This window comes from Hyperoodon ampullatus (genome assembly GCF_949752795.1).
Source record: "Hyperoodon ampullatus genome assembly, chromosome: 9".
Lineage (NCBI taxonomy): Eukaryota > Metazoa > Chordata > Mammalia > Artiodactyla > Ziphiidae > Hyperoodon > Hyperoodon ampullatus.
In genome coordinates, this window is record NC_136922.1 from 76,863,605 (window position 1) to 76,879,196 (window position 15,592).

General features: G+C 37.8%; 1 protein-coding gene across 1 annotated transcript in view; it reads left to right on the forward strand.

Moving 5' to 3' along the window:
• Positions 1-15,592, forward strand: part of CFTR (CF transmembrane conductance regulator) — a gene marked incomplete at its 5' end in the record, with an annotated part of 186,642 nt that overhangs the window by 154,339 nt on the left and 16,711 nt on the right. The window contains one exon of the mRNA XM_079711019.1: positions 7,323-7,478. Coding sequence (XP_079567145.1) covers positions 7,323-7,478 — 156 coding nt within the window. The remainder of the gene's footprint in view (positions 1-7,322; positions 7,479-15,592) is intronic.

The following is a 15,592-nucleotide window of genomic DNA, read 5'->3' on the forward strand; positions in this document are numbered from 1 at the left end:
ATCTTTTTTTCCCTTGAGATTTCTTTTTTAACCTATGTGTTGTTTAATGTCCAAGTATTGGGGGATTTTCCAGCTGTCTTTCTGTTATTGATTTCTGGTTTAATTCCATCATGGTCTGAGAGCATACTTTGTATGAGTTGCATTCTCTTGAATTCGTTAAATTGTGTTTTATGACCCATAATGTGATTTATCTTGGTGAATGTTCCCTGTGAGCTTGAGAAGAATGTTATTTTGCTGTTGTTGGATGAAGTAGTCTATAGGTGTTAATTATAGCCAATTGACTGATGATTGTGTAGAGTTCAACTATATCCTTACTGATTTTCTAACTTCTGTGTCTGTCCATTTTTGATAGAGGAATATTGAAGTCTCAAACTTGATAGTGGATTCATCTATTTCTCTTTGCAATTCTGTCAGTTTTTGCCTCATGTTATTTTGACACACTGTTGTTAGTCATATACACGTTAAAAATTATTATGTCTTCCCGGAGTATTGGCCCCTTTATCATTATATGGTACCCCTTATCTCATAATTTCTCTTGCTCTGATATCTACTCTGTGTAAAATTAGTTACTACAACTTTCTTTAATTAGTATTAACATGGTATATCTTTTTCTGTACTTTTAATCTATTTATATATGCCTTTACATTTAAAGTGGGTTTATTTCTTTAAAGTGAAATTAGGGAAAGACAAATACCATCAGGCTTCACTTATACATGAACTCTAAAAACAAAAAAAATGAACAAATATAACAAAACAGAGAGTCATAGATACAGAGAACAAGTGGTTGCCAGAGGGGTGGGCACTGGGAGGATGAGAGAAATAGGTGAGAGAGATTAAAATTTTTTGTAGTTGCCCTAAAATTTGCAATATATGTTTTCAACTAATCCAGGTCACCTTTAAAAAACACTATAGTGCCTCACAGGTCATGGAAGTATGTTATTATAACAAAATACAGTTGACCCCTGAACAGGGTAGAGGTAGGGGGTGCCCACCCTCTGCACAGTTGAAAATATCTTCTCTGTTTGTCCGAGATTGCTCTGTACACATGGTCCCTCTTTATCCGCAGTTCTGCATCATCTAATTCAACCACCTCTGGATATTGTAGCACTGTAGTGTTTACTATTGAAAATAATCTGCATGTCAGTGGACTTGCACAGTTCAAACCTGTGTTGTTCAAGGGTCAACTGTATTCCCATTTCCTCCCTCTTTGTCCCTTGTATTGTTGCTGCCATTCATTTCACTTATACAGAAGCATATATATAAACATACATAATTGAATACATTGTTGCTATTATTATTTTGAACACACTACTACCTGTCAGATCAACTAAGAATAAGAAAAATAAAATAAAAAATTTTACCTTCACTTATTCATTCTCTTCCTTTCTTTATGTAGATCAGAATTTCTGACTTAAATAATTTTCCTGAGGAACTTTTTAAAACATTTATTGCAAAGCTGATCTACTGGCATCAAATTCCCTTGATTTTTGTTTGAGAAAGTCTTTATTTCTCCCTTATCTTTTGAAGGATAATTTCACAAGGTACAGAATTCTTGCTTGGTGGTTCTTTTCTCTCAACACTTTAAATATTTCACTCCATTCTTTTTTTGCTTGCATGTTTTCTGAAGAATAGTTGAATTTAGTTCTTTTCTTTGTTCCTCTATAAGTAAGGTGGTTTTTTTTCCCTCTGGCTTCTTTCAAGATTTTTTCTTTATCTCTGATTTTCTGTAGTTTGAATATGATATGCCTACGTGTAGTTTTTTGGCATTTATCCTGCTTGGTGTTCTATGAACTTCCTGGACCTGTGGTTTAGTTTTTGACATTAATTTGGGGAAGTTCTGAGTCATTATTTTTTCAAATATTTTTGTTCCTTTCTCTCTTTCTTTTCCTTCTGGTATTTCCATTAGTGGTATATTGTACCTTTTGTAATTGTCCCACAGTTCTTGGATATTCTGGGTTTTTTTTTTTTGTTTTTTTTTTTTAGTCTTCTTCTCTTTGCTTTTTGGTTTGGAGGTTTCTGTTGTCATAGCCTCAAGCTTACAGGTTTTTTTTCCTTAGCCATGTTCAGTCTGCTGTGCCCATCATAGCCATTCTTCATTTCTGTTAAAGTGTTGTTGTCTTTTATCTCTTGCATTTCATTTTTAATTTTATTAAAATTTCATTCTCTCTGCTTACACTATCTGTTCTTGCATGTTTTCTACTTTTTCCATTAGAGCTCTTAGCATATTATTCATAGTTGTTTTAAATTCCTAGACTGATAATCCCAACATTTCTGGCATATCTGACTCTGGTTCTGAAGCTTGCTCAATCTCTTCATACTGTGTTTTTTGCCTTTTAGTGTACCTTGTAATTTTTTTTTTAAGATTTTTTTTTGATGTGGACCATTTTTAAAGTCTTTATTGAATTTGTTACAATATTGCTTCTGTCTTACGTTTTCGTTTTTTGGCCACGAGGCGTATGGGATCTTAGCTCCCTCACCAGGGATCGAACCTGTACCCTCTGCATTGGAAGGTGAAGTCTTAACCACTGGACTGCCAGGGAATTCCCTACCTTGTGATTTTTTTGTTGAAAGGTGGGCATGACATACTGGATAAAAGAAACTGATAATTAGGCCTTTAGTGGTGCAACGTCTGGGGGAAAGGGAAGTGTTCTATTGTTCTGTAATTAAGTCTCAGTCTTTTATTGAGACTGTGCCCTTGAGCAGTGAACTTCACAAGTGGTCAGATTTTTCTCCCCCTTAGGTGCAACAGTACACTGGAGTGTGGGCTGGAGTTGAGTATTCTTCTTTCTTCGATCAGTTAGATTCTAATAAAAAACCCAGTAGGTTAGGTTCTGGTAAAATAGTTTCTCTTGAAGGAGGCCTTGTTAAGAAAAACAGAATGTTCTGTAATATTATGAAATTGTGGTTTACCACATCTTCCTGCTGGATGCACCAGAGGGTATTTCTGTGTACTTCACTGTAAGATGAACTGTGATTGAGCTCCTGGAGGTAATACTTACAAAAGTGTGGGGACCTCTCTATGAATGACTTCCCTGGGAGGTTTTTACTCTCAGAATTGACCACACTGAGCCTCCAGCAATTTGTTGGTTACAGTTTAGATTTCCCTACCCTCGCTCAAGTTGCTATGGAGGTTTCTGATCATGGGTTTCTGCTCCAGTAAGTTGTGATTCTGTCTGTCTCTCCACTTGTGGTGTCAGTGATTTGCCCTGTGACTTCATTTTCTGAAGGATCTGAAGAGTTTTGATTATCAGTTTGCTCAGCTTTTCACTTGTTGTTAAGATAGAGTCATGACACCCAAATTCCTTATATGCTGGACCAGAAACTAGAAGTCTTGTTTTTCAATTTTTTTTGTCCCTTTGCCTGGCACATTGCCTAGCTTACTATATGTTAAATGCATGAATGAATGAATGGATTATACCTACTTCTAGGTCATATGATTGATTACAGTAGGAAGTGATTCTTAAAATGTTATTCTGAGCAACTCTCTCAAGAATGTAATTTCTACTGCTTTGCCCTTAGAACCTTTAACAACATCTTGCAAACTGTAACAAGATGCCCCCCAAAAAACTTCTTGCATGGTGATTAAGAAGTAGGCTCACGTTTAGTATGGATCTTCCTTGACTTATGATGGGGTTGTGTCCTGTTAAACCCATCAGCATGGTGAAAAGATGAAAAATTCAATATTTTGTGCAGAAAAATGATCCAATCTTCATATTAAAACACTTTGTTCCTAGAAATTACTTTAGTGAAGAGATGTCCTATTACTTTCTTGGCTCTTAATTTAGGCCTTTACTTCACAGAACCTGTGCTTTAAATTTTATTTTCAATGCATGAGAAATGTAGAAAGTATTTCATGACTTTAACTTAAAACAGTAACAAAAAAATGTATTTTTCTTTTCAGTCTCAAATAGTTTTTTCTTAAAAGCTCTTGATTTTTGCCTAAATTTTTAACATCACCTTCCCCTAACTAGAATATCTCTTTCTTTTTTTCCTTTTCTCTTTCCTCTCAAAATACAGGCTGTGATTTTAATTTGGAGCTAGGTCTTTCATGATAAACCTAGATTTAACAAAATGCCTCAGATGATATATTGTATATATTACAGTACTGGACAGTCCTCTGATTAAATAGATATTGAATCAGACTTCAAGGTCTGTTCTTTTGGGTGAGCTTGTCTGCTTTCTCCATTTGTAGTCTCTTTAAAATACTAAGATGCCACAAACAATTCAAACAATATCAAGGGCTCAGATCATAGCAGCATGAGTGCATAGTATCTAATTGGTTTGTTAAACACATATGGAATTCTGTCTTATACTGGTTTTATAAGGAGCATAGTCTCAAGAACTTATTATGTTAGGAATTATGTTTTATTAATAATCAACATATAAAAGTTACAATTATTATAACTCTGGGGATCCAAATTTCATTTGATTTGGCATCTTGATTTCTGGAGACTAAAGGAGATGAAAAATAATTACAACAAGTTTCAATCTGTTGCAGTATTAAAATGGTGAATAAGACACTCTGAAAAGAATGTACTGAGACTGTTCTAGTCATGGTACAATGCAATTACAGCTAGCACCAAACTCAACACTGTTTAACTTTCCACATAACATTTTGATTTATCTTGATCCAAAGTTCTCAAAGAGGAGGTACACTGAAGTTACTAGAAAACATTGACTTGGAATTAAGACCTATCTTAAAAGCTTATTTACGGGAAGTACTCTGGCCTTATTCAACAGATCACTGAGAAGCCTGGAAAAACAAATCCTGGAAAAGAATTATTATGTGCCAATTATATAAACAACAGAAGACTTTGTTATGTATGAACCAATTAGATTCCGCGCTGTTGAAAACCGTGTGTGACATAATGCAATGCCAGCAGTTCAACAATATAAGGAAACCAGAGCAATAGCTAAAAACTTTAAAGCTAAAGATTTACAAATTGCCTCTTAATCCAGTTTTATCCCAATGTAAAACCTGTGTTCTCTAAACATTCAATATTTGCTTCTTAAGGAAAAGGAATGTAGTCATTTATCCTAATCATTAAAATCCTGGCTAATGATTTAAGAGTCTGAAACTCAAGGAACTTTTCATCAAAAGTGCTTGATATGACTTTAGAGCAGATCACTTCCTGCTCTTAAACTTGCCTTTGCTTCTCTTTCCTCATGCCTCATCTACACAGGGCATACTCAGATTGCTTATACAAAGCCTTACTGTTGTGTTTGGAAAATCATGATGTATGGTGAATGTGTTTGCACAACATGGGCTGATTCAGAAATAGAAGTGTGCATATGAAATTCCACAAGATTTTTAAATTAAGAGTTCATCTGGTAATTGACCAAAATTGACTATATCCATTTATTTATTAGATCTACTAAATAAGTTTATTCATTCATCTGCCCTCCCTCCCTTCCTCCCCTCCTTCCTTCCTTCCTTTCATCTATCTACGCACCTGCCCACTCACCTATCTGTCTGTCTGTCCATCCATCCATTCATCCTTCCATCTGACTGTCTCTCAGTCAATCCAAATAAGTTTTTATTGAGTATTTATGTGAGCCAACCACTATGCCAGGTACTGAGAATTCAGTGGAAAACAAGATAGATTACCCTGCCCTTTTTGAACTTATATTCTTTGGGTGAATACAAACAATAATCAAGGAAAGAATAAATAAAATAACTACCAATTGTGATTAGTAGTATGAAGAACCTCAACAGGGTGTTATGTATAACATGTTGTTTATCTGATTTTCTCAGTTGTCTCAGAAAACAAACATGTGAAAGTCCCATTATAGGGCTCTTATGATAGACAGAAAGACCATTGTGTCACTTTTGTTTATCAGCTTACCTAAAGGCCTAGTTTACTACCAGGTTCCTAATCAGTATTCAATAAGTTATTATTGTGGGCTTCTGTACGCTCTCAAGCATTTATTGTGGTCTGTAACTAGTTCTGGTTTAGAAACTGTTACTAGTCTGTAATAAGTATAGAAATTGAGAGTAAGCATTTAGAAATTCATTTTTTATTTTCTACTTTTTAAAGTACTGATGGTGGATTGGAAACTAAAACACAAAGCAAAACTGTCCTTTACCACAAATAGTGTAAAAAGCACGATTTACAAGACCATTTGTTCAGCTCTCTTGTAAAAAGGCCAAATGATACAAAAGAAATAGCAATAATGTAAGGGGAAAGAAAGAAACATTCAGTGCCACTAAATGTCGAGCACTTTATTCAGGGTTTAGTTAATGACTGCAGAAATGTTCTGTCCCACTCACAGCATCTTCCTCTAAGAGCTGGGTCTGTTCTGGCATCAGAACACAGAGTCAGCTCCCTGTGGGGCACACGAGGCACCTCTTCTCTCCTTGCAGTGCACAGCTTTCTCACTTCCATGCTGTGTTCTTACAGTCTTTAAGGAACAAGACTAGTTTTTTCTTTTCCTTAATATCCCTTTTGCTTCCTCAAATTCTCTTCTTGCCAATCAGAATGGATATAAAAAGTTGATTTGACAACTGTCCATGTGCTTATCCACTGAGGAGTGGTAAGGCCCAACCTGCCTTCTGTGAGAATGTGACTTATTCTTTATTTTAGGCCTAAACTTGATGCTCGCTTATTTTATTATGGCAATATCTAAATATTAGAACTGTTGCAGATTTATTAATTTTCAAACTCATATTCATGTTTGGAACTAGATCAAGCTATAGGTCTCTGCTTCTGGCTTGAGCCCATTCTCAAACATTATGTGCATTAAGACACTCTATCTTTGTTTTCTTCAATGCAAAATGGGCATTTTCAACCTTTTTGCAGTTAGTAAAGGTCAGTGATAAATGAACCCAGCATCAGGGGTCCAATCTGTTATGGCCAGTTGCTATATTGTCTTCCAGGGTTGCTCTGTTCCAGATCAATTTTGGTCAGAATTTGAAGTGTGGGGGGCTTCCCCAGTGGCACAGTGGTTGAGAGTCTGCCTGCCGATGCAGGGGACACGGGTTCGTGCCCCGGTCCGGGAAGATCCCACATGCCATGGAGCAGCTAGGCCCATGAGCCATGGCCGCTGAGCCTGCGCGTCCGGAGCCTGTGCTCTGCAACGGGAGAGGCCACAACAGTGAGAGGCCTGCGTACCGCAAAAAAATAAAAAAGAATTTGAAGTGTGCAAAAAGGTTTGAATGAATAAGTGAAACTTCCCCTGGTGATGATTTAAAAAACAAACAAAACAACAACAGCAACAAGAAAACGGTTCCAGTGGGGTTTTTGATTAACGTATAATACCAGATTACATTTATGGTATTGTATCTATCTGTCACAGGAGTAATTCCATCATTGATATTCTAGGTGGGCCTCTTGGGAAGAACTGGATCAGGGAAGAGCACTTTGTTACTGGCTTTTTTGAGACTGCTGAACACCAAAGGAGAAATCCAAATAGATGGTGTGTCTTGGGATTCAGTAACTTTGCAACAGTGGAGGAAAGCCTTTGGAGTCCTACCACAGGTAAGCCAGAAGGACTTAGCTAGTAAAAAAAAAAAAAATGACTAAGTACATTTTTCCCTTTATTTGACACTTGCACTCAAGAAATTCACATTTCCCTGCAAAATATATTCCCTATGTATCGCTGTCTTTTTTTTTCTGCAATGCAGCCTTTTCATAGGGAGATAAACTACTTCTAGAAGCTTGGAATTCTCTGACATACAGTTATTGAACTATTAATAGTTTTGATAGCTTTTTCCAGAAGACATAAACCACAGCAGGAACATGGGGCTTTTGTTTTTATCAACTTTTTTTTTCTGCTTCAGTGGTCTGAGCTCCAAGTTAGCAATCACAGCAGGTTGAGAAATGCTTTGCAAGATATAAAAGATGCTGCTGAAATAGCAAACACTTGGAAGCATGAAGTAGTGGAATTGAAAATAAAGTGTAATGATTTTTTTTTTGTTCTTTGAATAGAATGAACCGTGTCAGAGTAATCTGTAGCTTTTTTTTTTTTTTTTAATGTCACTTTTTGATTTGGGTCACAAAGGATCTTCAGCCTCACTGGCTTAGTATCATTCTGTCTGTGTTATTGTGCAAGAGGACTTTTTAATTATGAGAGAAATAGCAACAGTTCCATTTTTAAGTGATCTTAATGGAAACCAAGGAATGTCTTCACTGGGAGCAAATCTGAAAGGCATGGGCTGTATATCTACTGGTGTTTGTTCTCATCTCTATGGATATAGTTGCTGTTTTAATATCTTTGTTCCCTTTGTACTAATGGGCACTGAATCCTTTCTACTACCATGGTCCTAACAATTCTCTACTTTTAACACAAAATTAAAATGCCAGGAGCATCTCCAGGTAGATGTTACAGGCTACAAATCTAGCCTGAGAAAACAGCTTGTATTTCTTGATAGATTACCTCTGTGGAACATTTGTTCCTTTCATCTAATGAGGCACTAAATATTGTAACTGCTAGACTGATGCTTTTAATTCATTTGTCTAAATTTTGTCATGTTGCCAGAAGCTTCATCAAAAGCTTTTTCAAAAGTTCAGCTTTGGTTGAACTTTTGAAAAACAGTATTGTTTCTTCAGAAAGAAAAAAGGGATTGTCAGAGGGTCTGAAGTAAAGAAACACTGGGAATACAAGTATCCCAAGGTGACAGCGTTAGGCAAGATAACAATGTTGAAGAGCATGGGATAGAATTTGGTTTTCCAAGAGGCACTGCCGTTCAGCTGACTCTGTTTTCTGATCCCATTTTAAACTACAGTAGTGAAACTTTTGTTCTTTTTTGTTGTTCTTGTTTATACAAATCCGCCCATTAGAATAAGCAAAGCTCTAAGAAATAATTTCAGTTTCATTGAGAATCCTTTAGTTTATCTGCCATGTGATGAAAAGATTTTTGTTTTATTATATGTTCTATTTAGGAACCCAAATATGCAAAACGTAGAGGAAAACCAAGTGGGCTAGAATTATGAAAATTCTTTATCTTGCCTCTCTGCCAACATGAAACTTCCAAACTTGCCTTTTCCCTCTTCTATGGCATCAAGTTTTTTTATAAACTAAACAAGAAATACTTTGAGCTACGCCTTTAAAACTGTGTAATCGTGGTAATAAAAATGCTTCTCATTGTACATGTTTATGACCCTGGTTTCTGGAACTGTCTTCCGGTATCACAAGGATGTCTGTAGACAGAAGGTAATATTTCTTGTACAGTGACATCTTGAGAATGTTAAGTGAATGCCCAAGAAAGAGAGAAAGAGGGTAAACTCCTCAGACCTTTTAACATCCAAACCAAGAGTTACTTTTATTTTCCCAACTTTCCTTTGAAAGTTCAAATTAAGTAATTTTTTTCCTTTTCTGGAGTTTGATCTTTAAGAAGCAGAAAGAAGAAATTAAAAATCCAGGAACTATTTTTGTTTGCTTTTCCATCTTTTTTTTTCCCTTCTATCTTTCTGACCTTGCAAGAGGTTCCCCAAGACCTCTGATGTTGAGATAGCAGAGATCTCTAGGTCAATTAATCACTTGTTTTCAGACACATGAAACAGGAACTTTGAACAAGAAACTTCCCTCTCCCTCATAGTGATCCCGAGATGTCAGCTGTGGAATCACAAGATGTCATTAGTTTTGGCAGATTCTTGCAGTTTGTGTGTGTGCGTGCGTGTGTGTGTGTGTGTGTGTGTGCTTCCCTCCTGCAGGTAGAAAGCAATCTTAGAGAAGGTACCAGCGTGGAAAACAGGACATTGTGTACATTTCAAGGTGGAGCCTTCTTTAACTTGTTCTACTTTACCTCTCAGCTCTGAGAGCGTGGAGAAGACAGTGAGGCCTATCGTCAGAGTCCCATTGGCTTAGGCAATTGAACACCAAGACTTAAAATTGTTCATTCGCCTTGAATCTTGTTAATCACTTAATTCATGAAAAACAGAAAAATAAGTTTAAATTTAGTTTAAAGCCTCAATTACAAATTTGAAAGGCTGCAAACTATAATTGGGGAATGACTAGGCCTATTCCTGCAATAAGACTTTATGATCTGAAAATAATCCATACCTGCGTACAACTTCCCCCAGAGCTGGAGCATCTTTTGCTATCAGGGATATCAGATAGGGCCAAATCATGTATCTGTAGAGCTGAACAATGAAAGTGTGAGTGCAGCAGTTCACATTCAGTTTCACAATAATTAACAATTTAATAATTAGTTATTAAACTACTTCCATATGCTTTAAATGATAATAAGTACCATAGGTTCCATACTTATGTAAAAGATACTGAGGTCCCAATCCCACCCATGAGCTTTCAGTGGGAACTCATTGCCTTAAGTCAGAGATCAGAGGAAGAAGCCAAAATGATAAATGAAGCATAGGTAATTAAGTATAGGGATGGAGGATGAGCAAGAATCCAGCTCCAAGCTGTGTCATTGCTACCTCCACCACAGAACTGTAGCCTTCCTTCTTTTACTCCCACTGCTGTGCTTTTCTCACCTTATTCTTTGGAATTCTCCATTACATGTTGCACACAGATTAAACTTTTTACAGTAGCATTCCAACTCTGTGATTTGCCAAGTCAAAAACCTTCTAGGACACCCCTTTCTTCACTGAATAACATCCAGATTCTTCCATTTGTTGTTTAGGTCCCTGATAATCTGGTCCCAACCCAACCTGTCCAGTCAGATCCACCACTCCTCATATCTGGGCACCTTTAAGTTTCAGTCAAGCTGGACTTACTGTGCCGTGAGATATACCTCACTTTTCTCGCTCATTTCCTCTGTCCGTGCACTTCCTCTGTCTGAGATGATCTTCCTTCACTGGAGTCACTTTGGCATCTCAGACGTTGAACTCTGCCAGATGGCCTTTTCTGACTCCCTCCCTTTCCCTGTTAACCCTGACTCTAACCCCAGCTCTCCACTCCCACATCCCAATCCCAGATGGGATCTAGAACTTTGTTTACAAATCCCTCCTGGTACTTCTCTATGTCTTATATTGGAATTATCTGTGTATTTGTTTAATTTCCACTCAGTATTATAAACACTTTGTAGACATACTAGTTAAGGAAGCAAGACATAAAGACAAAACCATCAACAATCAAAGAAATCTAGCAAGAAGAATAGAGTAGCAATGCTAAATTAAACATAGATTTTTTTCCCCTTAATGATTTTTCTACCTCTTACATAGCACATACAGTAGGTTACATGGTAGGAATTCAGGACGTCTATTTTTCTGCTGAGTCACTAAATGCTTGCTCTCTTTTACAAGAGGCTGTGGTTCCACCAGTGTCTGGGTTTTCTTGCCGTACAACCTTATGCAATTTATTTAATTTCTCTGAGCCTCAATTTCCTTGTCTGTAAAATGTGTATAATGGTAGTAACTACTTCATTGGGGTTTTATGAGGATTAAATGAGTAAAGGAATAAATAACTCGAAGTACTTAAACTACTCCCCGGCATGTAGCAATTACAACACACTGTGTTATGCTGGTTGTTACTATTTTTTAGAGTGCTTTAAGGGTAGAGGAGCATGTCTCTTTCATCTTTGTATTGGATTGGAAATGAACAAATGAGTATTGACAGTTTCACAAAGAAGATGATGATGAAGGTGGGCCTTAAAGGGTCGTAAAATGTGTAGGTTTTAGAAGGGTTGAGGGCAGGGAGCTGTGGAAAGGATATTCTAGGATCCTAGACATGGATATTGTAAACAGCTACAGAGGTGGAACTAGAAAGAGCTGTGGGGGCAAAATGGGCAGAGGAGGCCGCCTGTTAGGGAGCTTTAGGAGAAAGAGGGAAAGACTTCAGTAGTACTAAAGTGGTCGAGGAGTGGGTTGAGTCTTCTTGAGCTGGGAGGAGGGTAGTAAAAGAGCAGCCAAAGGGTATGCTGCGGCTGGCTGTGTGTGGACAGTGGACTTCAGCAGGCAGGATGGGAAGCAGGGAGATGGGCTCAGAAACTCTCTAACTGTGATGTGGTAAGAGCCTGGACTAAAGTGAAGAGGACAGTGGGCATTGGGTGTGGAGTGCCGAATTCAAGGGAGAAAAGAAAACTAACTAGTATGGACATTAGTGCAACACAGTTGTACTATTTCTGAGCCTAACCATTTGAAATTTGTGATCATTTGGCCAGATCTGAAAATCATTTTTAATGCTATTTCTGAAAAAGTGTGTATTAAAACGTAGTGTAAAAGGTTGTGAAACATTAAATGACTTTACAGAAACAATAATCTGAACACGTTACATGCAGTCATTTACATACAAATGAACGATACATACATCAAAATTCTAACGTTATTCTCAAGTTGTTATCAACCTTAAACATTTTTGACTATTAAAATTCACCTTGCTTTTCTTCCTAGATGTTCCTAAAAGCAAAGCAGCATTTATTTTTAGACATTCTGTAATCCAACCTTAGGATCTCAATTTGTTCATATTGGATGAATTTTTATTGTACAAATTCAATGTAAAATAAAGTTTTGCAAGCATTGCCAAAAGGCAAGATCACAGACACTTTGATGCTTGTAAACATTTGGGCCACATTTTAATAAAACTATACATTGTATGTGTATATATATACATATTGTGTATATATGTGTGTATATATGTATATATATATTTTCCCCCCCTTCTGAGCCAAAACAAAACAACACTATATACTTAAGGATAAGGAGTCATTCCTCCCACTTGTTTAATTTATACTACACTCAATAACTGCAGAAGACAAATGCTTTTTTGTTTTTCATCTGACCTCCAAGGCTAAAGCATAATGCCTGTTGCTGTGATGCGTGGCCAGCCCTGACCGCCCCACACAGGCTCAGCCGTCGCCCCTGAGCTGAGTGGTTGAGGAGTCAGCTTCAGGGAAGCGATGAGTCAGGTGGCGAACAATCGTGCTCTCTTTGTTCTTCCTTGAGCCCCAAGAATTGTTCTTTGTAGCGTACATACATGATGACATTACATAAGTATCAAATATTTGCACATCCTAATTTTCCTACTGGTGAACAGTTTCTTGAAAGAGAGGTAGAAGATCATTGTGATATATAATTTCCAGCGTATTTTTTGCTGCACAATCAGACTGGGCCTCCTTGGCCAAACCATATAACTTCTTAGGACCCTGGCTGTTTCATCTGTACACCAGGAAAAGGACATAGGTGACCTCCAAGGACCTCTCAGCTTTAGAGATGAGTTTGTAGAAACACTGTTTCCAATACTATAGAAAACAATGGGACACCCACTGGCACCCCTCAAAGCAAATGAGTGCCAGATACTATTTGTCAGACAAGAATGGAATGTTTGATTAATTGTATGAAACTGAATTTTAACTGAACCAGTTCATTCACTTAATTTTCCTTTAAAGTTAGAATTAAAGTATTATTTTAATGCTAGACAATAAACTATAAACAAAAGACCTATAGAATTTCTGAATGGTATCAAATCCACTGCATCTAAAACTTTTGGATGTCTAGTTTCAACAAAAACTTTCTTCCAGTGTAATTTTGAATATGTATCTATTTTAAATAAAATTAATATATAGTATATTGCCATACATTTATTACGTATAAATTATCAGGCTACTGTGAAAAAAGTTAGGCATACCATTTCTCAAGCAATTACAAACATCAAAGTTTTAATGGGCTGTTAGTACTATTCATTTAAACACTTGGGGTTGTGGTAGCTATTCTTTCAAAAGGAAGAAAAATAGTATGTGCTGAACTGTGACTATGATGTTTCATAGTTTTACTTCTTATGTTCACATCAGCCCATTTATTTATTCAGGCAGTGTTTACTGAGCATATACTATGTAAAGCCTGTGTGCTAATGACAGGGTACACAGCAAAGTTATGGTCTAGGAGAGGAGATAGACATTAAAAACAAAATGCTCATAAATGCATATGTAATTTTAATATTCACTATACGCCGTATCCTACTGGATGACCTTATTTGGTGTTAAGAATCAAGAGAGATTCTCTGAGGAAGTGACATTGAACTTGAGACCTGAAGGATGTAGTTGGCCACAGGAAGAAGGTAGGGGATGAGATTCCCAGGCAGGGAGGATAGAATGTGTGAAGTGAACTGAGGGAGTAAAAGAAACCCAGGTGGCTAGAGGCTGGAGTGAAAAAGGGAATGGAGTAGCCGAGGGCCCTAAATGAGACAGACGAAGTGGAAGAGGCTGCATCATGCAGGGTCTGTAGGCCATCTTAAGGGTTTTACATTCTGCTCTGAATGTAATGGAAGACCACTGACAGTTTTTTAAAAGGTGAATGATATGATGCAACTTACACTTGTGGCAATTACTTTGGTTGCTAAATGAGAGTGGACTGGGAGGGAAGCAAGAGTGAAAGGAAGGGGCTTCCCTGGTGGCGCAGTGGTTGAGAGACCGCCTGCCGATGCAGGGGACACGGGTTCGTGCCCCGGTCTGGGAAGATCCCACATGCCGCGGAGCGGCTAGGCCCGTGAGCCATGGCTGCTGGGCCTGCGCGTCCAGAGCCTGTGCTCCGCAACAGGAGAGGCCACAGCAGTGAGAAGCCCATGTAATGCAAAAAAAAAAAAAAAAAAGAGTGAAAGGAAGGAAACCAATTAGGAGGTTCTTACAGTGTTCAGAGAAAGGTACTGGTGGCTTGAACTATGTGGTGGCCATAGAGATAGAGAAACAAATGGATTTGAGATATATTGGGGAAAACAATCCACAGGACTGATGATTGGTCCCTTTTGGGAGGATCAGGAAGAAAGATAAGTCATGGATGACTCCAAAGTTTGTGGATTGATAAAACGAAGGTGCCATCTATCAAAATAGGAAAGCCCAAAGTTAGAGCAGATTTGAGAAGAAAGGTAGCATCTCCCCATTTTACAATAACACTAAGGCTCAAAGAGATTGGGTTCCTGTTTATAGGTATACCTACCAGGCCAGAGCTGCATTGCCACAGCATCTTAGCAAGGCACCTTATCTTGATAACTTCTGTGTCTGCTTTGATGTTATGACACCTTTGGCCTCTACACTGTCCTCCAGAATAATGGCCTTTTCCATTTGGCCAAAGTAACATTTCCTATTGTGCTCTTCCGTTGGATGTGTTAAGTCTCTTTGAAAGTTACAAGGACACTGTAACCCATATAAAAGCCTTCAAGTCAGGTCCTGAATAGGAACAGGAAGCTAAAATCTCCACTTCCAGGGCAGGAACTGAGCCTGTGACCAGAGGGATGGATAGCAGTGCTTGGATTATGACTAGGCTGCTGAGCACTGATGGGCTCTTTATGGACCCAACGGGCTGCACCTGCTCAACCTTTAATCTTTCTTGAGCTCCAGATAGGAATAAAAACTGGTCTGCCCAGGACTTGAGGCATTTTGCTATGGTTATGAGGAGCACAGGTTTGGAGACAAACACTATTAGGTTTGAATTCCAGCTCTATAACTACTATCTAAGTAACCCTGGGCAAGTCACTTAACTTCTCCCAGCTGTGATTTCTTCATGTACAATAAGATCTATTTCATTAGGTTGACATGAAGATAAAAAGAGATAACACATGTAAAGAGCCTTACCTGGCACATGATAAGCCTGCCATAGACCGGAGCTCTGTGTTCTGGCCTCTGAGTTCCCGGTGGAGATAACTTTAGTGAAGTAATACATTGGCTTATACTTGGTAAACCCTCACAGTTGTTATTTCCTAT